The sequence below is a fragment of the Triticum urartu genome, chromosome 6 (genome assembly GCF_003073215.2).
Source record: "Triticum urartu cultivar G1812 chromosome 6, Tu2.1, whole genome shotgun sequence".
In the NCBI taxonomy this organism is placed as follows: Eukaryota; Viridiplantae; Streptophyta; class Magnoliopsida; order Poales; family Poaceae; genus Triticum; species Triticum urartu.
In genome coordinates, this window is record NC_053027.1 from 156,389,643 (window position 1) to 156,409,211 (window position 19,569).

Sequence of the window (19,569 nt, forward strand, 5' to 3'; positions counted from 1 at the left end):
CCTGACGACGTGCAGGAGTATCTAGAGCCAAAGCACTTTCCTGGTATGGGCTGGTGGTCGGCGTACAACAACGTCAGATCAGACATGAGTAGGATGGCCGCCGTGCTCATCAACACCCTGGATGGTTCGATCTCAGGGGGGCTGGCTATGGTGCACCAAGTTTTGGGCGGCGATGTCATAGTCTTCTAGATCTGCCCCCTCCTTGTTGCGGTGACTGAATTGGATAAGTGGCAACCCTAACAAATAATAGCTACGTCCACTTTTCGTGCCCCCTAATTACGGGCAGGTTTTAATGATGGTTTGCATGTTCTGTTTTTTTTTTTGGACGTATTGAGGGTACTAATCAACGACAAAACTGGCATGCGAGGTGGAGCCGGACGAAACGGGGCGGGGTGAAGTGAGGGTGAGCCATAAGCGGAAGTGGGACTAAGCGACCTAAGACAGGAGATGGATCCTTACTCTTTTTTTGGTAGTAGAGAAGAGATAATTTCACTAAAACTATGCGAGGAGCGTTGATCAGCTCATCCGACGGCCACGAATCCTTGAAGGCTGAATTGGTTCATCATCGGAAGCAGAAGCAGGGAACGAGCGATCCCCTCCCGGACACGACGCCCCTATCGCTCGCTGCTTCCGGTGCCGCGTGTCAGCGTGCGCAAAGCTCGCCCTCATCGCCGCCGCCACCGCCGCCGCCGCTCAACCCCATCCCGCCGGCCCCGCCCCGTTCCATGGCCGCCAAGTGGGCCCAGAAGACCGTCGTCATCCCTGCCCAGCGCCGCGGCTGCCACCTCATCACCCCCAAGGTTTATTCGCCCTCAATCTCACCCGAGCCGCGCCTCACCTCGCCGCCTCGCTCGTACAATCCAGAGCTTTCATCCTTTTGCTGATCGCGATTCTACTGCTGTTATGTCGAGCGCTGCAGGTTTTGAGGGAGATTGAGGGCGATCTCTCCGGGTTCAAGTGCGGCTTGGCGCATCTGTTCCGTACGTACAGATACACCTAACTGAATACGATCTGCTCCTTCTCGTTTAGAGACTTCAGCGTCCAGCAAGCTGTATTATGCTAGACGGTTTTCTATGTAGAAAGTGAGGTTTTTCTTAAACAGAAATAGATGTGATGGAAAGTTGCTGCACTGGGCTTCAATAGCTTGGTCAAATTTACTACCAGCCTTGGGGTTTGGTGCTTACTACTCCCTCTGTTCACAAATATAACATGTTTTGGATATTTCAATATGGACTACATACCGACTGAAATGAGCCAACGAACACACTAAATCATGTCTATGCATATCTGATTCACAAAAAAGCTAGAACATCTTATATTTGTGAACGGAGGGAGTACAATGTTAATAAGATTATGTTAGCTTGTATAGCATCATTACGTGTTTTTCGGGCCTTAGGGAGGGTTTCTTGTCTGTTGTACTGTAAAGAGTGTGTGTGCACAATTGTTAGGGAAGGAAAGCTTTGTGTGTTTGTCGAGAACTCAGACCTGTATCAAGGTTTCTTGTTTTGAACATGGCTTACATCATTTGGCACTGTTTTGTTTTGAATAACTTTATGGAAGTTCAGTATCAATAAATAGCACCATAATAAAATGGAGCACGATAATTAAACCAAAAGTGAGCACAGGAGCAAGACATCAGGATTCAGGAGTGAAACTTTATTGTAGACAGGTGAAACTAAAATATCGAATTGTCACCAATTAAGCATGTAGAGAACGATGCAATATTTTTTTTGTATGCATGTCGATAAGCTGATAACCGTGTAGAGCACACATACTCGAGGTATTTTGGCAGTAATGAAATTCCTTCGCTCTGCAGTGCAGCACACAAGTGCTTCCCTGACCATCAATGAGAACTATGACTCTGATGTACAGGCTGACACCGAAACATTCCTTAACAAAATTGTCCCAGAGGTCAGTGCTTTGATTTTTTTTCTTGTCTTATTCCAAAGTGTGAACACTTGCGTGTTGCTTCACTGTGTGTTGATTATTGCCAGGGCCGCTCTGCTCCTTGGAAGCATACTATGGAAGGTTAGTATTGTTATGTGTTTGGGTTCAGCTAAACCAGCAGAGGCTGCTGCACTTTAAATTACAGTGGCATGGCGGTGATTTGATTAGTGGAGACCGTACTAGTCCCTTTATTGCATTCAGATGATCAGATCATAATACTTCAGTTCTATTTCCAGGACCGGATGACATGCCAGCACATATTAAATCATCAATGTTTGGTTGTGCTCTGACGTATGTGTTTGCTACCTTCCTTTTTCTCCCATTTCATTTCTCTGCTACTTTGTCTAAAATAATAATAAGCTCTATTCTTGCTCTAAATTTCTTCAGAATTCCTATAACTGATGGACATCTCAACCTGGGCACTTGGCAGGTAAGAAAAATAAATATACATGTTCCAGAATTTATCATCTCTTACTATCTGGCCATTTCAGCCTTTGCTCATTAGCATATCATCATGGCTGTTTTGTTGTCACCTTTCAATCCTTAATACTACTCTCTTTATTGTTGGGTATGCCACAGCATGACTGGATTGCTTGCGTAGAATTCCCGGGTGAATGAAAAGTTATGAAATTGCAAGCAGTGTTGTATAGGAGGTTCATATTGACTATGCTTCGACTGAATTCAAAATCTATACTTAGTACGGACAAGCATCTTTGGTGTGCATTATAGTATCTGATGTTCAAGCTTAGTCTTAGTAAGAACATCAATAGTAGTTGAAACCCTGGGAAACGAACTGAACAGAAGAATCCATACTTATCGCAGATTGCATGTTTTGTTCTGGGATTGCAAAATCTCACCTGAACCTACTTTTTTCAGGGTATATGGCTGTGCGAACATCGCGATCATGCTAGTGCTCGTAAAATCGTGGTCACCCTCAACGGAATCTAAACGGAGTATTAGAAACCTGGAGGAAGGAGGAATGCTGGGCAGCTTTAAGCACCAGCACGGAAACTCAAGACCTGAGAGCTTTGAACATGTCGTGTACGGGTCGTCGATCTTGTATGTATGAATGAGTGGTGCAAAATTTGAATAAATTGGGAGCCAACATGAGTGTTCAAAATGTGGACGTACCCAGCTGTTTGGATAGAAGATAAGAGTTTCTCGTCCATGTAGTTGAAGAAATCTGTCTTTTTTCACTTACATGAATGATGAAGAAATAAACATGCCTTGCAACTGCGGTGACATTTCAGATTGCTTTTTCCCCCTCCTCGCAGACGGATCGAACTGAACAAGTTGTTGAATCACTAGCCGACTTCCGGCGCTCTGCAACTGACGAAGGGACAACGGAGTGCAGGTGCAACGATGGGGTGGCACCATTCATTTGCAAGGCCACCGGGCACGAACGGACGCTCGAGCGTACGTCGAGAGAAGCGAGGCAAAAATCGTGGCGGAAGAGTTCACCCCCCAAATCCCGAATCCACTCCGAGAAGCCATGGCGGGCGGCGACGCCGGCTCCTCGCCGCCGCCCTCTTCACTCTGGACGCTGGGCTCCCCCGCAACCTGCCACTACCAAGGGCGCACCCCGACCTCTCCGTCGCGTCCGCGCCTGCATGCTCTCCCGCCTAACCCCGCGCTCGCGCTCCTCGATGCCACCGCGCGTCTTGGCGCCCACGGGCGGAGTTACGAGGTGAGAGCCGTTAAGAACTGTTACCATCCCCCTCCCCCCTCCCGTTTCAATTCCATGGCATTTTAAAGCAAGGCAGGCGAAAGAGGGGGCGTTATGTGCTTGCTTCCTCCCTATCCCTGACGCGGATGAGGAACAAGAAAGAAAGAAACTGCCGAGCACGAGAGCTATAGCTAGATAGACGGGGCCTCTTCTCTGAATCTAAATTAAGCAAGCACGAGCATGCCAAAGGCTGCCCCGTCCTCCTAATTTTAGACCCCTTTTTCTTCACCTTCGTCTCCGCTCCACAATCTCATATGGGGACATTTTGCGAGCCTTGGCTGGGTGGGGCTGGAGATAGATCGCCGCCTCCTCTAAATTTTATTTCCCGTCGTTTCATGTGAGGTGAGGCGCCGCCCTCCTCTCTTTTTTTCTTTCCCCCCGTTCGTTCACCGCAAATCTTCTTCTTAGCTTGGGATTAGAATTTGAGGCCTGTAATTTTTGCATGTCTGGTGAGACGGTGATTGATCGGGTTTGTCCCCTGCAACTGTGCAGCTACATTACATTCATCTTTCCTTGTAGCAGATCCTTCCATCTTCTATTTCACACTTCAATCACCCTTTTGCATGCTTTTTTAATTTAATTCATGGAAATTGAGAGGATCAACCCTTCTGCCTCTTCATTTTATTCTTGTATTATTTTTGAGTGCATAGATATATCTCTTGTGTTGTTTTCCTTGTAAACAAATCCAAATGATTCTCGCGATTGCTTCTCCGGGGCTCAAGGGAGCGTTATGCTTTGCAGGGTGCTCCTCCTGGCTAAATGGGAGGTAGATATCCTCACATGCTTTTGATCCTCATACTCCTTCATGGAGCCAATGCCGCTATAGATGCTCCGGTAGAGAAATGGCAGACTCTGGATGGTAAACATCTTTTACCCTTTTTCTTCTCTTGCTCGACTTTCAATTTTTTCCCCACTCGATCAAGCATTTTGATTTGCCACCACACGGGCCATGTTGCCAAAGTGCTAATCATCCTATCATTGTCCTACAGGTCGTCCTCCTCTAGTCATCGCTCGTGGAGGCTTCTCTGGCTTATTTCCCGAATCAAGCAAGTTTGCGTATGAGTTTGCGATGACAGCTAGCTTGCCTGGAGTCGTTCTGGAGTGTGATCTGCAATTGTCCAGTGACGGTGTGGGCTTTTGCAGAAGTGGCTTAACGCTTGATAAGTCAACACTAATTGCTGAAATGTACCCTAAGAAGGACAAAACGTACAAGCTGGGTTTAGAAGATATTCATGGGTGGTTTGCTGTGGATTTCACCTCAGACGAGCTCATAAATAATGTCACAGGTATGCATGCAAAAACTCTTGAACCGTTTGAACTGCAAAGTAAAATATTCTATATTTTATCTGTGCTTCACGACGATTTGCAATGGTAAAGCATCAAAACTGTTAAACACTCGTCATTTTCTTCCATATTTGGAACACGTGAGATTGGAATTGTATCCTTGCCTTGTTGGAGCTGGTTTGCCATTTGAGCTCTTTTAAGATGAGACACGCCGACTTACCTCTTAGGACCTGTAAGAGTAGTATTTAATCCAAGCGGTCCATTGATCAAAGGCAGCTTTGGCTATTTGAGCATTCCACTAGCTTATAGCAAGTTCTTGTTCATGTTAAAACGGAAAGTTGTTTATGGACCTAATTATCCCTTCATAATGAACGATCTTTCATATATGCTAGTAAAGAACTAAAGGGACCAACATTTTTATTTATATTACATGAATGTATTGCAAGAACTATATAACTCAGCATACCTTTTCTCTTGCAACATCCAAAATGTATACAAAAGGGTCATTTTGTTTAATGTGTTTTGATGCTGTTTCTAATTTCCTAGGCCATACATCTAGACTAGGATTAATACTTGTAGCATTATTTTAGCACATGTGGCATCCAAAAAGAATATCTGTGATGTTATCTTTACATAACGTGTACCCCCTCCATTCCCATGAGTAGAGCGTAAATTTTTTCTCCAATTTTTCCGTTGAACAAGGCGCAGGGTGCGGCGTACACCCATTTCTCCCCAAACTACCCCTACTCTCTCGGTCTTATCTCCCTCAGTTCCAGTGATGTGCTGATCCTCCGCTCCATCTCTCCCCAATGGATAAGCGGTCCCTGCAGTGCTTTTGATATGCGCATCCTGTGGGACGTGGGGGCCTTGCGAGGCGCTGTGTGGGTCTGTGGTACGAGAAGCAAGGTACAACAAGTGAGGATGTCATTAACTAATGCTAGGAGAGATTTTTTTTCTCAGGGGTAGCATGGGTCAGTTTCGTCGCTTGAGGACTCTCCTTGGGGTTAGCGAACGAAAAATTACGCCGTATTTATAGGAACGGAGGGAGTAGCAGCTAACACAATATATCAACAATGCAAGGACGGTCAAATGATGTGTGTTAATTAAATCCATCTGTTTCCTTTCATGCTTCGTGCGGTGTATATATACTACCTACTTGAGTTATTGATGTACACACATATTATTATTATTTTTTGGAAAGTTTCCGAGTATTAATGGATGTGTTACTAATGGCACACGGACTATTTACATAGTCCGAAGAAAACCTAACACATTTTTTTACACGGGAGCTAGCTAATCGTGAATCCAAAACTAGAATAGAACCCATTGATTGGCCTTGTTTATTTCCTTATTTATCACCACACCTTAGTGAAGTCCGTATTAACCCTATGGGACTATCTACTACTTCCTTCGTTTTTATTTACTTCACATATTAGCTTTGGTCAAAGTCAAGCTTTATAAACTTTGACAAAATTTATAGACAAAAATATTAACGTGTACAATTACAAATCAATACCATTAGATTCATTATTGAACGTACTTTCGCATCATATAAAATTGTTATCGTAAATATTTATATTCTTTCCTATAAGCTTGGTCAAACTTTATGAAGTTTGACTTCAGTCAACTCTAATATGCAGAGTAAATAAAAACGGAGGGAGTATAATGTGCTAGTCATAGTGCGTTATGAGGTGCGTTATGTTACTAGCTAGTAAACAAACTTGCCTTGAGGTGCGTTATGTTACTAGCTAAGTTACTCCCACTATGGCCAGCCTAAGGTAATAATAATATTAGCATCCCCACTGCCCCCACTAGTTCACACAGAACTAACGGCTCATATCAGTTTGGGTGTACCTTGAAATTCCTCTTTTCGTTTAGCTTCTGAAACTTTTGTTGTTGCGGAATATTGACGTGTCCTGTTGCTTGATCGTTCCTTAGTGATCCAAACTATTTTTTCTCGCCCAAGCACATTTGATGCCATGATGGGAATGTATACACTTGATGATATGGCTGGACTCCACCCGCAACAAATTTGGGTTAATGTGGAGGTAAATGGGATTTCACTAATATTCAGATGTTCACCAAGGCTCCCATATTACTGCACTATGTTTTCTATCTAATAAAGTTCATGTTTCCTTTTGCAGTTCGATGGTTTTTATAGGGATCACAATTTAGATATCGAAGATTACCTATTAAAATTACCAAAAGATTATCCTATTGCCTACATATCCTCGCCAGATATTTCATTCTTGAAAAGTATTGGTGGAAAGCTTAAGGGCAGGGCTAAGCTGATTTTTCGGTGTCTCGCTGATAATGTTACCGAGACAAGCGTCAAGAAATCATATGGAGAAATATTGAAAGATCTGAAATCCATCAAGGCTTTTGCATCAGGAATTATGGTCCCCAGGAATTATGTTTGGCCAGTGAATAACAATCTGTACTTGCTCCCACCTACCAGTTTGGTCAAAGATGCACATGCCCTAGGGCTGGAAGTGCATGTAGGATCGTTTGCCAATGATATCCTTACGAGTTACAACTACAGCTATGATCCTGCTGCGGAATACTTGCAGTTCATAAACAACCCAGACTTCACTGTAGATGGTTTGATGACTGACTTCCCGCCCACTGCATCAGGAGCTGTCGGTAAGCACTGAGAACTATTCCATGTTGAAAAAGCCAAGTGCATATTTGGTTGATGCCTAGCATTGCCACAACTAACCATAGGGGTTGTCACGACAGGTTAATTATCACATTACGCATGATAGGAACATACTGATTACGCATAATTTCTCATCTTTTATTTGTTCCTTGATAACATCTTGAGGATCTTTGCAGCGTGCTTGGCACATAATGAAGCAAATGCTCTTGCTTCAAGTAAGCTGTTTTTTCTTTTCTTTATATATCGCAGTATGCACTTTGTTAACTCATCATCATCCTACGATTGACTAATTTCTCTATTCAATTAGATGGAGAGAGGCCACTCATTATAACGCACAATGGCGCAAGTGGCGTCTACGCAGGCTGCACGGACCTTGCCTACCAACAAGCAGTGAAAGATGGTGCCGACATAATAGATTGCTCGGTTCGGATGTCAAAAGACGGTGTGGCCTTTTGCCTGGGCTCTGCAGATCTCATTGCCAGCACGACGGCAGCAACCACTTTCATGACAAAAGTTGTTACTATCAGTGAAATACAGAGTAAATCAGGCATTTTCTCGTTTGATCTTTCATGGAGCGAGATCCAAAGCTTGAAACGTAAAGAACAGAACAATTAAATTATTTCTTCATGTATTCTTTCTTTCTCATGCACTAACATCTTGTTTTTGTTCATCTGATCAGCCGAGCTTACTGGTCCATTTGCTCAGGCAGGCCTGAAAAGAAATCCTGCAGCGAAGAATGCTGGCAAATTCTTTACTTTGCCCGAATTCCTTGACTTTGCCAAAAGTAGCAATGTCTCTGGTATACTGATCGAGATAGAGGTAGCATATCCTTTTCACTGAAGTTACTATTTGCTCATGTTATCCCCGTAAATCCGTTGAACTGAACATTCTTGGCTGAGAGCAGGATGCTCCATACCTTGCAACCAGAGGTCTTGGCCTGGTAGATGCAGTCTCTGGTGCACTGGTCAATGCCAGCTACGACAAGGAGAGCAAGCAGCAAGTGTTCATCGAGTCAGACGACTCCTCTGTACTTTCAGCATTCAAGAAGTTCCCATCGTTTAAGCGTGTTCTCACTGTTGGCACCATAATAAGTGATGCTTCCAAGCCTTCAGTGGATGAGATCAAGGAGTTTGCGGATGTAGTGATGGTGACCCGCGGTTCGCTCGTGAAGGTCAATGGCTTCTTCCTGACAGGGTTCACTAATTTGGTGGAGAATCTGCACGCTGCAAACTTGACGGTGCACGTCGGTCCGCTCAAGAATGAGTTCACCAACTTTGGGTTCGACTACTTTGCTGATCCGATGGTCGAGATCGCCACATACTCTGCTGCATTGGTCGTCGATGGAATTGTGACCGAGTTCCCTGCCACTGCAACTACATACTTCAGTAAGTACCTGTTTGACGCTATGCACATTGAAAAGTTTCAGATTGCAGCTACCCGAAAGAGCTTCTCAGCTCAAGCAATCCCAGCAACTTTTGTGAAGACCGCATCGGAGCATGACTTGCACTAGTTGCCAGAGTAACAGTCCTTGTCTCTTGTCTGAATGAATTGCAGGGAGCCCATGCAGTGATCCGACGAAGAACCTGACCTACACAATCATGGCTGCAGCACCCGGTGCTCTGGTGAGCATGGTCCCCCCAGGCGCGCTGCCCCCAGCGCTCCCGCCAGCACCCTTGCTGGAACCCGCCGATGTTCTCGACCCGCCGCTGCCGCCTGTGTCGGTGAGCGGCCCTCCGGAGGCGGCACCCAAAGTAGCTGACAGCAGCTCCTCTCCACACAGCTCCAGTGCCGGCAGTTGCTTCCTGGTAGCAGCTGGCATTGCTGCCTTCTTGTACTCGGGCTTCCATTGATCATCTATTGCTGACTGGCATTGTACTACCACATGATATCCTCTTATGTTTCCTCCTCCTCACACCCTGAACTGTTCTGTAACATATTGCTGTTTAAAGTAGATACTTCCTCACCAACCTGCACATAAGTACACACCTTTAGAAAGTTTCATCCCATGCATGCTTGAATCTGAACTCTCAAAATGTTTAGGGAACTGTACTTTTACTCCCTCTCTTCGAGGAACTGGAATTTACCACCTGAAGTAAAAACAGCAAACAAAACAGTTCAAATTAAATAAACTAAATAATCAATTTAGTTTTTTATGAACGAATCCATCTCATAATAAGGGCCTGATCGGAACAAAGGAAAAGTACAGGAAATGTAGAGGAAACCGTTTCCTAAGGAACTGTTGCACTTTTGGGCGTTCGGGACGAAGTAATCCCTCCTCACTCATCCTTTAGAAAGTTCCCTTAAGTGCCATCCAGTGCTGCCTCATTTTCTTCGCGTAGGCGGAGGGAGTGGAAGGGAATAAGAGCGTCTCCACTCGCCCCCCCCCCTCCCCCCCCTCCCCAACAGGCCCCCCAAGGTGCCTTTTTTAACGGCGGACGGCAAAAAATCGGTCCAGTCGCGCCCCCAGGTTATTGTTTATTGCTGATTTGGGCCAAAATAACAACCAACGAACCCGAGCCGAACCCAGCGCACCAAGGGCGCCGGCTGAAGCGAAAAGGCACGTGGGGCCGCGTTGTCAGCGACACCAGGCATATCCCCGTCTTTTTACCCGCCTTTTCCCTCCATTTCCCCATTGCTTCCCCCTTCTCCCCCGTCGTTCCCGCCATTTTCCTCATCAGACCCTGGGCGCCATGCCGCCAGAGAAATATGTGGCCCCTCGCGCCGCCGTCGATTCCACCCAGCCGAAGTAGAGGAAGGCGAGGGCGCCGATGGCAAGGCCACAGGGCATGTCGAACGCCGAGTGGAGGGCGGATGTTCAGCGCCAGGAGGCGGTCACTGCCGACCGCCGGAACAGGCTCATCACCAAGAGGGCCAGGGACGCGACGGCGGCAGCGGCAGAGCAGGGAGAGGCGTCTCGCGCGGGGAAGACGAACCTTTCGCTGGCCACGGTCCCACCGAAGCCACACCGACGCCGAGCACGCCTGCTCCCACGCCGCCCCCGGCCAATCCCACGCCAGAGGAGCCTACCATTTGATGTGTTCCTTGTCTATATTTTCTTCCTTTTGATAGCCAAACTTTCGGGTTTGTTTGATCGTCGAACTGTGGCATGATTATCGCCGAACTTGTGGTGTTTTTGAGCAGCGAGAAAGACAAGTTTGATTTTTTTGACGTCTGCGTGGCGAAACCTGGGGCACGGCTGGGAACTCGATCGCCCCCAAAACGAAAAAACCGTCGGCGCAAACGCCAAAACACAATCGCCAGGTGCATTGAGGGTGAACGAGTGGAGATGCTCTATGCTACCGAGACATACATGCAGGGACCCACATGTGCTGTAAAAAATTGGTTGATCTTTCAACTTGAGGCCCACATACAAAAGCATGCAAGAAACTTGGGACCACATGTGCTTGATTCCTTCTCCTGTGTCCCAAACGCCAATGGCGTGGCTTCCTGCAGTGTTTTTCATCTTATGTTTTGCATCTCTCTTCTTTTTCGTTCCCCTGTTTTGTTCTAGGACGCTGATAACGCCCACACATATGGCATATTAGTCATCTGCCAACACGTCGTGTGTGGCGTAAGTAGAAGGCAGCCCACCCAGGTCATGTGTGGCTGGACATTAGAAATGCTCACACGTGTGGGCACAGCTATTTCGTGCCACACGCCCAACAAACTACTACTCATCCTCACCCCGCTTGTGTGGCACGAAGCAGATCTGCCCACACGACCTGACGCACCCGTAGAATGACACTTTAGTTACCTCGAGGGATGGCAACTTTAGTCACCTGGGATGGTAAATGTAGTTGCCATGTCTAAGTAATGGTACTTGCCAGGTGTATTCAAATCATAGTTGCCATGTGTGATAACTACTTGCCCTACGTGGTCAAATAATAATGCCATGTGTGATTAATTAGTTGTTACGTGTGGTCCAACCATAGTTCTCATATATAATTAATCACAGTTGTCATGTGTGTTTATCTAGTTGCCATCTAGCAACGAATCATAGTTGCCATGTGTGTTTACCTAGTTGCCACGTACGCACAACTGCAGTTGCCATCTAACAACGTACGAGCATAGTGTGGACGAAGAGCAGTTCGCCCACACGCGAGTGGATTGGAGGTGACTGTGTGGGCATAAACTGATTCGCTCACACGACGCAGCTAGCAACCGCGTGTTGCGGGTCGTGTGGGCGAACTATCCAACGCCCACACACACGATGATGCCCACATGCACTGAAAATCTAACATATTCTTTTAAGACTAGATAGGAAATGCGGCTTGCTGCACCCGGCAGCACCGCTGCTGGTCCGGTAAACAATGCCATACACCAAATCATTATCTATGAACTGACCCAAGAAAAATTTAGACAAATAAGATGTGGTGTTGCCGGTCCGGTAAACAATGCCATACACCAAATCATTATCTATGAACTGACCCAAGAAAAATTTAGACAAATAAGATGCATCTATTCTAATAGAGCGTCAAGATATGAAGTGTAGGAACCATATAAGATAAAACATAGCAGTATAATACACTAATTGTAATACACTCTGTATTTTGCAAATGAGTTGAATGAAATTTGGTGCCTGAATGCGCCTTCCCTGTGTTAAAAAAATAGTATATGAACTGAATCAAATTTGAAAGTGCCAGCTTGCCGCACACCTCCTCCAGTCATCCAGCCCAGTCAACGTTTTGTCAAGCAGGTAATGCTATGTTAGCAGTGATCCAGATTTAGCATATGCATTCATAAAATACACCTACCAAGCGATCCATTAATTAGGGATTTCATAATATGGAACATCAGTCACTTCATCAATCAGCATATACCCGGAAAAAACATAAGAACAATACACTTCCTACCAAAACATGTGTCCTCTAAAATCAGAATCGATATGGACAAACAAAGGAATTGTTAGACGAAGCAAATTATGCTAAGCCTACAATTGATAAGATGGCTGAGAACACATGCCTGCCACGCAACTCTGTACAGGTCAGCCGCTGAGTAATGTATGTAAATAGGGATATCAAAATTTGCAAGTTGTTGCATCAATATGTAATAGGAAAGATTTCATAAAGAAGAGCAAGGTATTACTAAAGGCAGGGGCAAGCATTATTCACATCTTGGCAATCGCTTAATATGTCAATCTTTTGATCATCATCTTCAATCTTCTTAGACATTCTGGACATCTTCTCTTTTAAATCACTTGAATGGTCTTCAAATAGCATTGCACGCGAGGAAGCTGCCGGTAGCTTGTGCTGACATAAATCATTGATTCATCTTTCATAAAAGGCCGGGACAGCCGAGATAGCTGAAGTAGTTGGAGTCGTCCTCCTCGAGGAAGGTGTTGTCCGTTGGGAAGATGAGGTATATCTGTCAGGACCCTGGGTTCATCAGCTCCCCATCCTGCAAATAAAAAAAAGAACAGTAAGCTCACTCACATAGGGAGGCAACCCTTAAGTCCTAAACAAAATATTGTTGCTCAATTTTTAATTTCAATGTGACAGAATCTACCCTGTTAACTGGCACAACAATAGTACTGCAAACAAAAGGTGGCACTATTAAAGCATGCCCCTGTTTTTTACTATAGCCAACAAGTGAGAAAATATAGTAGTTCATGTGGTCTTAGAGCTTAGACTGGAGAAGAATTTATTTTAGTACAGAACCACAATATGGTAATTCATGTAAGTCTAATTCAGTCACCAATTAAAGTCGACATCTATAGAGAACCACAATATTTCAATAATATAATTAATTTGACTAACATATTACAATTACAGCCATAACATTCTAAAGACCCGTATAGACTAAAATATTTCAGTATACGAACAACACAAGTGGCAAAAATGGAATGAAATGGCTACAATAGGCTAATAATCATGATGTAATTGCAAGGTACTGCATGTCTTTCTTTTGCTTCATATGAACATAATTTCTACTAAGTTACTTGGCGCAAGGGTGCCGGTCTCAACGTTTTGCCGAAGCATATAGCATTTGCACTTTACAGGATGATAATAAAGTAAAGAAACATTCGATTATGATAGAAGTAAAACACAGAAATGGTAGCAAGTACAAATTATCATATTCTGTCCCTGGTTGCTCTAAAGGGGTTTGTTGCTTTGCACCTAATTTGCTTAGTGATATTCCAGTTGTTTGGTCAATTTACACAAGGGTTGGTAATAAGCTTGTAGCTTGGTCAAACTGGATACTTTATCTTCTACTAAGTTACTTGCAAGTTTCACTATTGGTTGACCTAACAAACCATCCAAGAGGAAACTCTGAATCTATACAAAATCCACAACAGCATGGGCTTTAAAACCAAGAAATATTATAAGATACCTATCTCGAACAACCCAGCATAAATAGTTTTGCTGATGAATTATAATTAGTTATGTGCACCACAACCAAAAAAATTATGTGGTTATTTTCTCGAAAGAACAATTGGTAGCAGCAACCAAAAGCATAAATTAGCAGGTTCTCAGTCAAAAAAATGGGATGCATAAATTGTGCAAACGAAATGGAAAAAAAGCATAAAATCAGTGTTAGACCCGAACATCTCCAACAAATGCACATGTGAAGAGTAGAAACCAAGCAACAACTATATCAGATTGTACCAAGTGACGATTTTTTCACATGCCCCTGTACTCTCAACTCGATCGCTACATATTTACTGGTAGAAGTGTAAGGGTATTAGGGAAGCTCACTGTCTTATAATGGTAGCTCTGAATGACACCATCCTTCTCTCTTATATCTATGTCCCTCTGCCCAATCAATTCAAGCGACTGACACTTGGACATGTGTAGGTCTGAGCTTTACTTCAGACGCTCAATCTCGCCATCCTTTGCAATCTGTGCCATCAGCAACACCAAGTGGTCAGTGCGGGAAGATTAACCAAAGAAAATGACAAGCTAACCAAAGGAAATGCTACATGATATACCAAAAGGGCCAAGTTTTCAAAATGTTATACAAAAGAAAGCCATGATTCACCATTCATCAACTATTATCTCCGAATGATAAGTCACAGGAATGAGAACATCCATCATAGCTATACATTATTCAGTCATAATCCATAATAGTGTCCATGAGATCAAAACAAACTAAATATTTCCATCAAAAGAAACTGCATAGGATATGCACATGAAAGAGACCTAGCTACATGATAAATCATGAGACTGGGAGCAGGAAGATAGATCTGCAGATACTCTTCCTAATCCTCTTCCTAATTTTTTCGTCTACTAAATCAACATAGAAGAGGAATATGAGCTTACTCTTCTTCTTCTTCTTCTTCTTCTTCTTCTTCTTCTCTGGAGGACTGCATCTCTGCCTCTTGGATCCAACCCCTTGCAAATGAACAGATTGAAATATCAGATCTTGAGCGAATGAACTGGTAAATCCACGTGTGAGAGAGACAGGGAAGGGGGAAGTGGAGAGGGCACTCACTGCTCAATTCGCACGGCAAATTGGAGGCTGCTTACCTCGGGTCTTCTTCCCAGTGGTGCATGAACGCAAGGACGAGAGTCCGACGCCCTCTAGCTGATGGCGATGCCTCTAGGCAGAGCTGCTGCTCCTCCCAGTGATGACCATGCGATGGAGGAGGAGTGGCAGGGGCCTCCTGTAAGTGGGTGGTGGTGGAGGTGGCCAAATCTGACCAGGGCGGCGACACCTCTCGTCAGGGCCGGCGGCGAGCGCACTCCTCCCGCTGAGCACCGAAAGGGAAGATACAGCCCCTTTCTTGCAATCTAGCTAGACCACTAATGTAACAACAAATTTTCTCAAAGAATCTAATACCAATCATATATAAACAAAGCGCAAGTAAATACAGCCACCAAGGCCGTCCTTATTTCAGAATTTGAAATAAATAGCGGTACAAAGAGGAGAAATAATGAAATAACATGAAGGAGTTAGAACTCGGAAATCAGTTGTAACTAAACTATGAGAAACAATGGATATTACCTCAGGAATCCATATAGACCTAAGCTTCTCTTTAACAGGCAAAAAACCAAGCAATGAAACAGATAACCTAGCTAAATCCAAGGATCTGCTTGACGGTAAGGCACCAACCAAACAAGAAAGCCCCCAACAAAACAAGAAAGCCCCCAACAAACAATAAAAGATCAAGAACAACTCATATGCAATAAAGGTATGAGAGAGAAGAAATCCTTACATAAGACGGTTATAAACACTGGAGCATAAATAAGCAACACCTTTAAATACAAATAAAAAGGGTTCAGGGTTCATTGCATAGTGGGCTCAGATTCAGCTTTCCTCGATCATATAACCTACCCGCCTCATCTCTTATCACCACATCAATCTGTTTATACAATGGAGCCGCCCTGGTTATCACTCAACAAGAATGACCATCCAAGGACAGGTCAATAGGTATCACAGGATCAAAAAGGAGTCTAGAGACAAGAGGGAGGATCCAACTTGATACCCACAGGTGCCTCGATTGCTTAAAGGCACACCTATTTCAGCCACGGTTAATCAACATCGCCCTAGCACGAACGCCACTAATCGATCTAGCAAATCCAGGAGCATAGCTATACGACCAGGGCATCCACATGTAAACCAGAGCATCACAGGAGCTCCTATGATAGCAACTGAGCATGAACAGGAGGTAGGGTGGTGGCGTGAGGGGCGGGAGGAAGAGAGAGGCAGCTAGGGTCACCATGGGTGTGCTGGTTTTATACGCCTATGGATGAAATGACAAGAACGACATCGGCGGGGCAGGCTATTCACGCGCGGTGGCGCGACCAGGGCATTGCAGCGGTCTCGTTTTCGACCCGACGGACGAGACCGGCCCTGTCTGAGATCCAACGGTCCAGATTGTTTCATCTGAAGATCGGACGGCCGGGATTCGTTTGGACAGACAATCGAACGGTCGAGAATCCAAACGAACGGGAGAGCTCCATTTTGCTTCAGACTCTAACAAGGGGATGGGATACAGTGGATCTGTCCTGGTTATCACTCAACAAGAATGACCATCCAAGGACAGAACAACAAGTATCACAATATCAAAAAGGATTCTAGAGACAAGAGGGAGGATCCAACTTGATACCGACAGGTACCTCGATCGCTCAAAGGCACACTTATTTCAGCCACGGTTAATCATCATCGCCCTAGCACGAACGCCACTGATCAATCAAGCAAATCCAGGAGCACAGCTATAGGACCAGGGCATCCACATGTAAACCAGAGCATCACAGGAGCTCCTATGATAGCAATTGATCACTAACAGCAACCTGCAAACCCTATAATAGCATGGATCGACAACTACAGAGCCCGAGTAGGAACCGATGCATGAGTAGGCCATAGAGCATCAATGAGAAGAGCACAACATCAATATAGCCACGGCCATGTCCCATGCAGTTGCCGAAGCAGAGGAGCAGGAGGAAGATGGATCTCACCGGGGGAGGTTATAGCCGAGGCAGTACTCAGTGGGCGCCGGGGTTGCGCCTGAACGCCGTCCAACCGGTGAGGAACCACGTCGGAGTTGCGCCTTGCACCCCAACACAATAATCATAACATGCACCTGTTTGTAAAATAAGAAAAAAAATCTTATTTATCTGCATTATTATAGTTCCCTTATTCAAGATTTCAATAAAGAATTTTCTGATAAATAATATTAGTGGGTAGGAAACAACCCAAAAGTTCCTTCAGAAGTACCCAAAAGGATAAGCATGAACGGACAAAATTAAATAACATAAGCATTCTACTTTCATCTTTTATCAGGTAATAATTGTTTCAAAATCGCTGTCAGAGCGGCAAGCGCCATGGAGAGATTACAAATGACCGAAAGTTCTAAAATGACCGAAAGTTCTAAGATTACAAACACGCAGATCCTTCAATTTCTATCAGCAAAGTAGAAAGTAACGGAGTGGAAACCAAATGGGTCATCTGGAAAAGAAAATCGTTGATCAGGAACGAATGAACACAACAAACGCAGAACTTGCTTTGTGTCTTGGGCCAACAAAGAAAGTATATGAACTTGGAGAGGGAAATGGATAGGGCGGTCAGTAGCTGGTAGGTAGGTCAAGAGCGCAGCTAACATTTTTTCCTATCATTGAGTAACAAAGCATCTACAACCCATCTAGCTGATTTAGTACTGTTATATTCTGATTTAGAAAGAAGGGTCTATGATTATTTTTGTTAGATGTTTTACAGGTGCACTGAATATTCTTTTTGGATGAGTGATTGCAATAGAAAAGTAAATGAAACATGAAACAATGCTTCTTTGGACCTCGTGTGCACTGATGCAACTATTGTCAAGAACACCGTCAGTTCAAAACTTATCATCATGCAAGCAATGGGCCTATCTATTAGCTGCCTGTAGTGCCTAAGGTAAAATCGAAAGGCCTTTTACTGCCACATTGCATGAAGAGTTTATATTCACACATGCATACTGCTATATGAACCTGCACATGTTGTGTAAATTAAACAACAAAAGCCACTGAGATGTGAACTGACTTCTCTCTAATCAGACTCTCTAGATACACCAAGAAGCATCGATAAATAATCCCTGCTGGGCAGAACACATAATCTAATATGGTACAACACATCCAGACAACACTGACTATACCGATTGCTGCAGGATTAATCCTAGCATAAGTCAAGTCAGAAATCATCACATATATGTATCACTTTAATGCAGATGAAAATTTATAAATATATAGGAAAGCGTATATGGAGCATAGGACGCTGAGCAAGATATACAAAAATATAAAAATCTATTCGGTGGCAGCCAAGAGGGCCGAGGAAGTAACTAAGGGACCAAGTGAACATATATAGCTAAACATATTGGAACGGTAGAGATGCTATATAAATGAAGATATACATTAACTTGCTTAGCAAGACCAATGGGAAAAAAGCTAGGGGGCACAACTTTGTACCATCTACTTTTATTATTGATTCCTATTTACACAGTATAACCAAATGAGTAGCTCATATATAACCAAATGAGTAGCTCACATACATTTAGTAGAGAGCAGATGATTGATTCAGATGCAAACATGCAAAAGAGTTAATATCGACAGCGACTATAATGAGTAGCCCACATATAGTTCTTGATCCCTTTTTGTAGATATATAGGCTACGTATATTTCAAGCTTAGAGAAAACCAGCATAACAACCTGCAAATCAGAGACAGAAGACATGTACATAAACATGGATAACTGGGATTGTAAGGAAGAGTACATAAATAGAAGACACTTTATCACTATGTAATAAGAAGCACAAGCAAAGATTAACATAAACAACTCATTTCATAAATCATGGTATAGATCATATTGAGTGGTTGAGGTGCTCACGGCCCACCTAAAAATGATGGTAGCCAAAATAGATCATAGAATGACTATATGCAGCTACATCAATAATAGCTGACGTTGAGCTGTTGAGGTGCTCACAGCAGAACTAAAAAGTGATGTTGTGAGCTGGGACTTGGACCATCAATGTGGTTACGGTGATGCTGTCCACAGCGCTGCCATGAAGTACCTGATCGACAGAATAAAAAGAACATGAGTTCAAGAAAAAAAGAACTTCATAAATATATGATCATAATTTCAGAACCAGCATAGTCTCCTAGTAGAAAGGTCGGAGAGGTCCCCATATGCACAGAAATTTGGCAAGATAAATGTTTCAGGCCTAATTAAGCATCACACAATCCTTGATATTTCTAAAATTCTGCATCTTACATTAATTAATACTACGGTGAAGCAAAAGGTCACATATGGCAAAATAAAAAGAACACGAGCTCAAGAAAAAAAGAACTTCATAAATATATGATCATAATTTCAGAACCAGCATCATCTCCTAGTAGAAAAGGTCGGAGAGGTCGCCATATGCACATAAATTTGGCAAGATAAATGTTTCAGGCCTAATTAAGCATCACACAATCATTGATATTTCTAAAAATCTGCATCTTACATTAATTAATACTACGGTGAAGCAAAAGGTCACATATGGC

General features: G+C 43.8%; 2 protein-coding genes and 1 long non-coding RNA gene across 7 annotated transcripts; 2 read left to right on the plus strand and 1 right to left on the minus strand.

Moving 5' to 3' along the window:
* Positions 1–513: 513 nt before the first annotated feature.
* On the plus strand, positions 514–3,196 carry LOC125517528 (UPF0047 protein YjbQ-like). The gene is made up of 7 exons (XM_048682734.1): positions 514–800; positions 920–980; positions 1,817–1,911; positions 1,995–2,028; positions 2,184–2,238; positions 2,335–2,377; positions 2,824–3,196. The coding sequence occupies exons 1-7, from the start codon at positions 726–728 to the stop codon at positions 2,893–2,895; spliced, it is 435 nt and encodes a 144-aa protein (XP_048538691.1). The 5' UTR covers positions 514–725; the 3' UTR covers positions 2,896–3,196.
* A 152-nt stretch (positions 3,197–3,348) lies between these two features.
* Positions 3,349–9,620, plus strand: LOC125517526 (glycerophosphodiester phosphodiesterase GDPDL7-like). Of its 5 annotated transcripts, none has more exons than XM_048682730.1 (10): positions 3,349–3,634; positions 4,396–4,532; positions 4,663–4,959; positions 6,896–7,005; positions 7,102–7,600; positions 7,793–7,831; positions 7,924–8,211; positions 8,296–8,435; positions 8,521–9,001; positions 9,171–9,620. In XM_048682730.1, exons 2-10 carry the CDS (start codon positions 4,433–4,435, stop codon positions 9,464–9,466), a joined length of 2,250 nt encoding a protein of 749 aa, XP_048538687.1. In that variant the 5' UTR covers positions 3,349–3,634; positions 4,396–4,432; the 3' UTR covers positions 9,467–9,620. The 5 variants fall into 5 exon arrangements, with proteins under 5 accessions (XP_048538687.1, XP_048538684.1, XP_048538686.1 ...); XM_048682727.1 differs by having other exon boundaries at positions 4,415–4,532; XM_048682729.1 differs by lacking the exon at positions 3,349–3,634 and adding an exon at positions 3,720–4,015 and having other exon boundaries at positions 4,415–4,532.
* A 2,610-nt stretch (positions 9,621–12,230) lies between these two features.
* LOC125517529 lies at positions 12,231–19,209 on the minus strand. Its single transcript, XR_007287664.1, has 4 exons — positions 15,083–19,209; positions 14,876–14,947; positions 14,312–14,455; positions 12,231–13,013 (listed from the first exon to the last, which is right to left on the minus strand). It is a non-coding gene; the product is annotated as an uncharacterized LOC125517529 (long non-coding RNA).
* Positions 19,210–19,569: the final 360 nt, after the last annotated feature.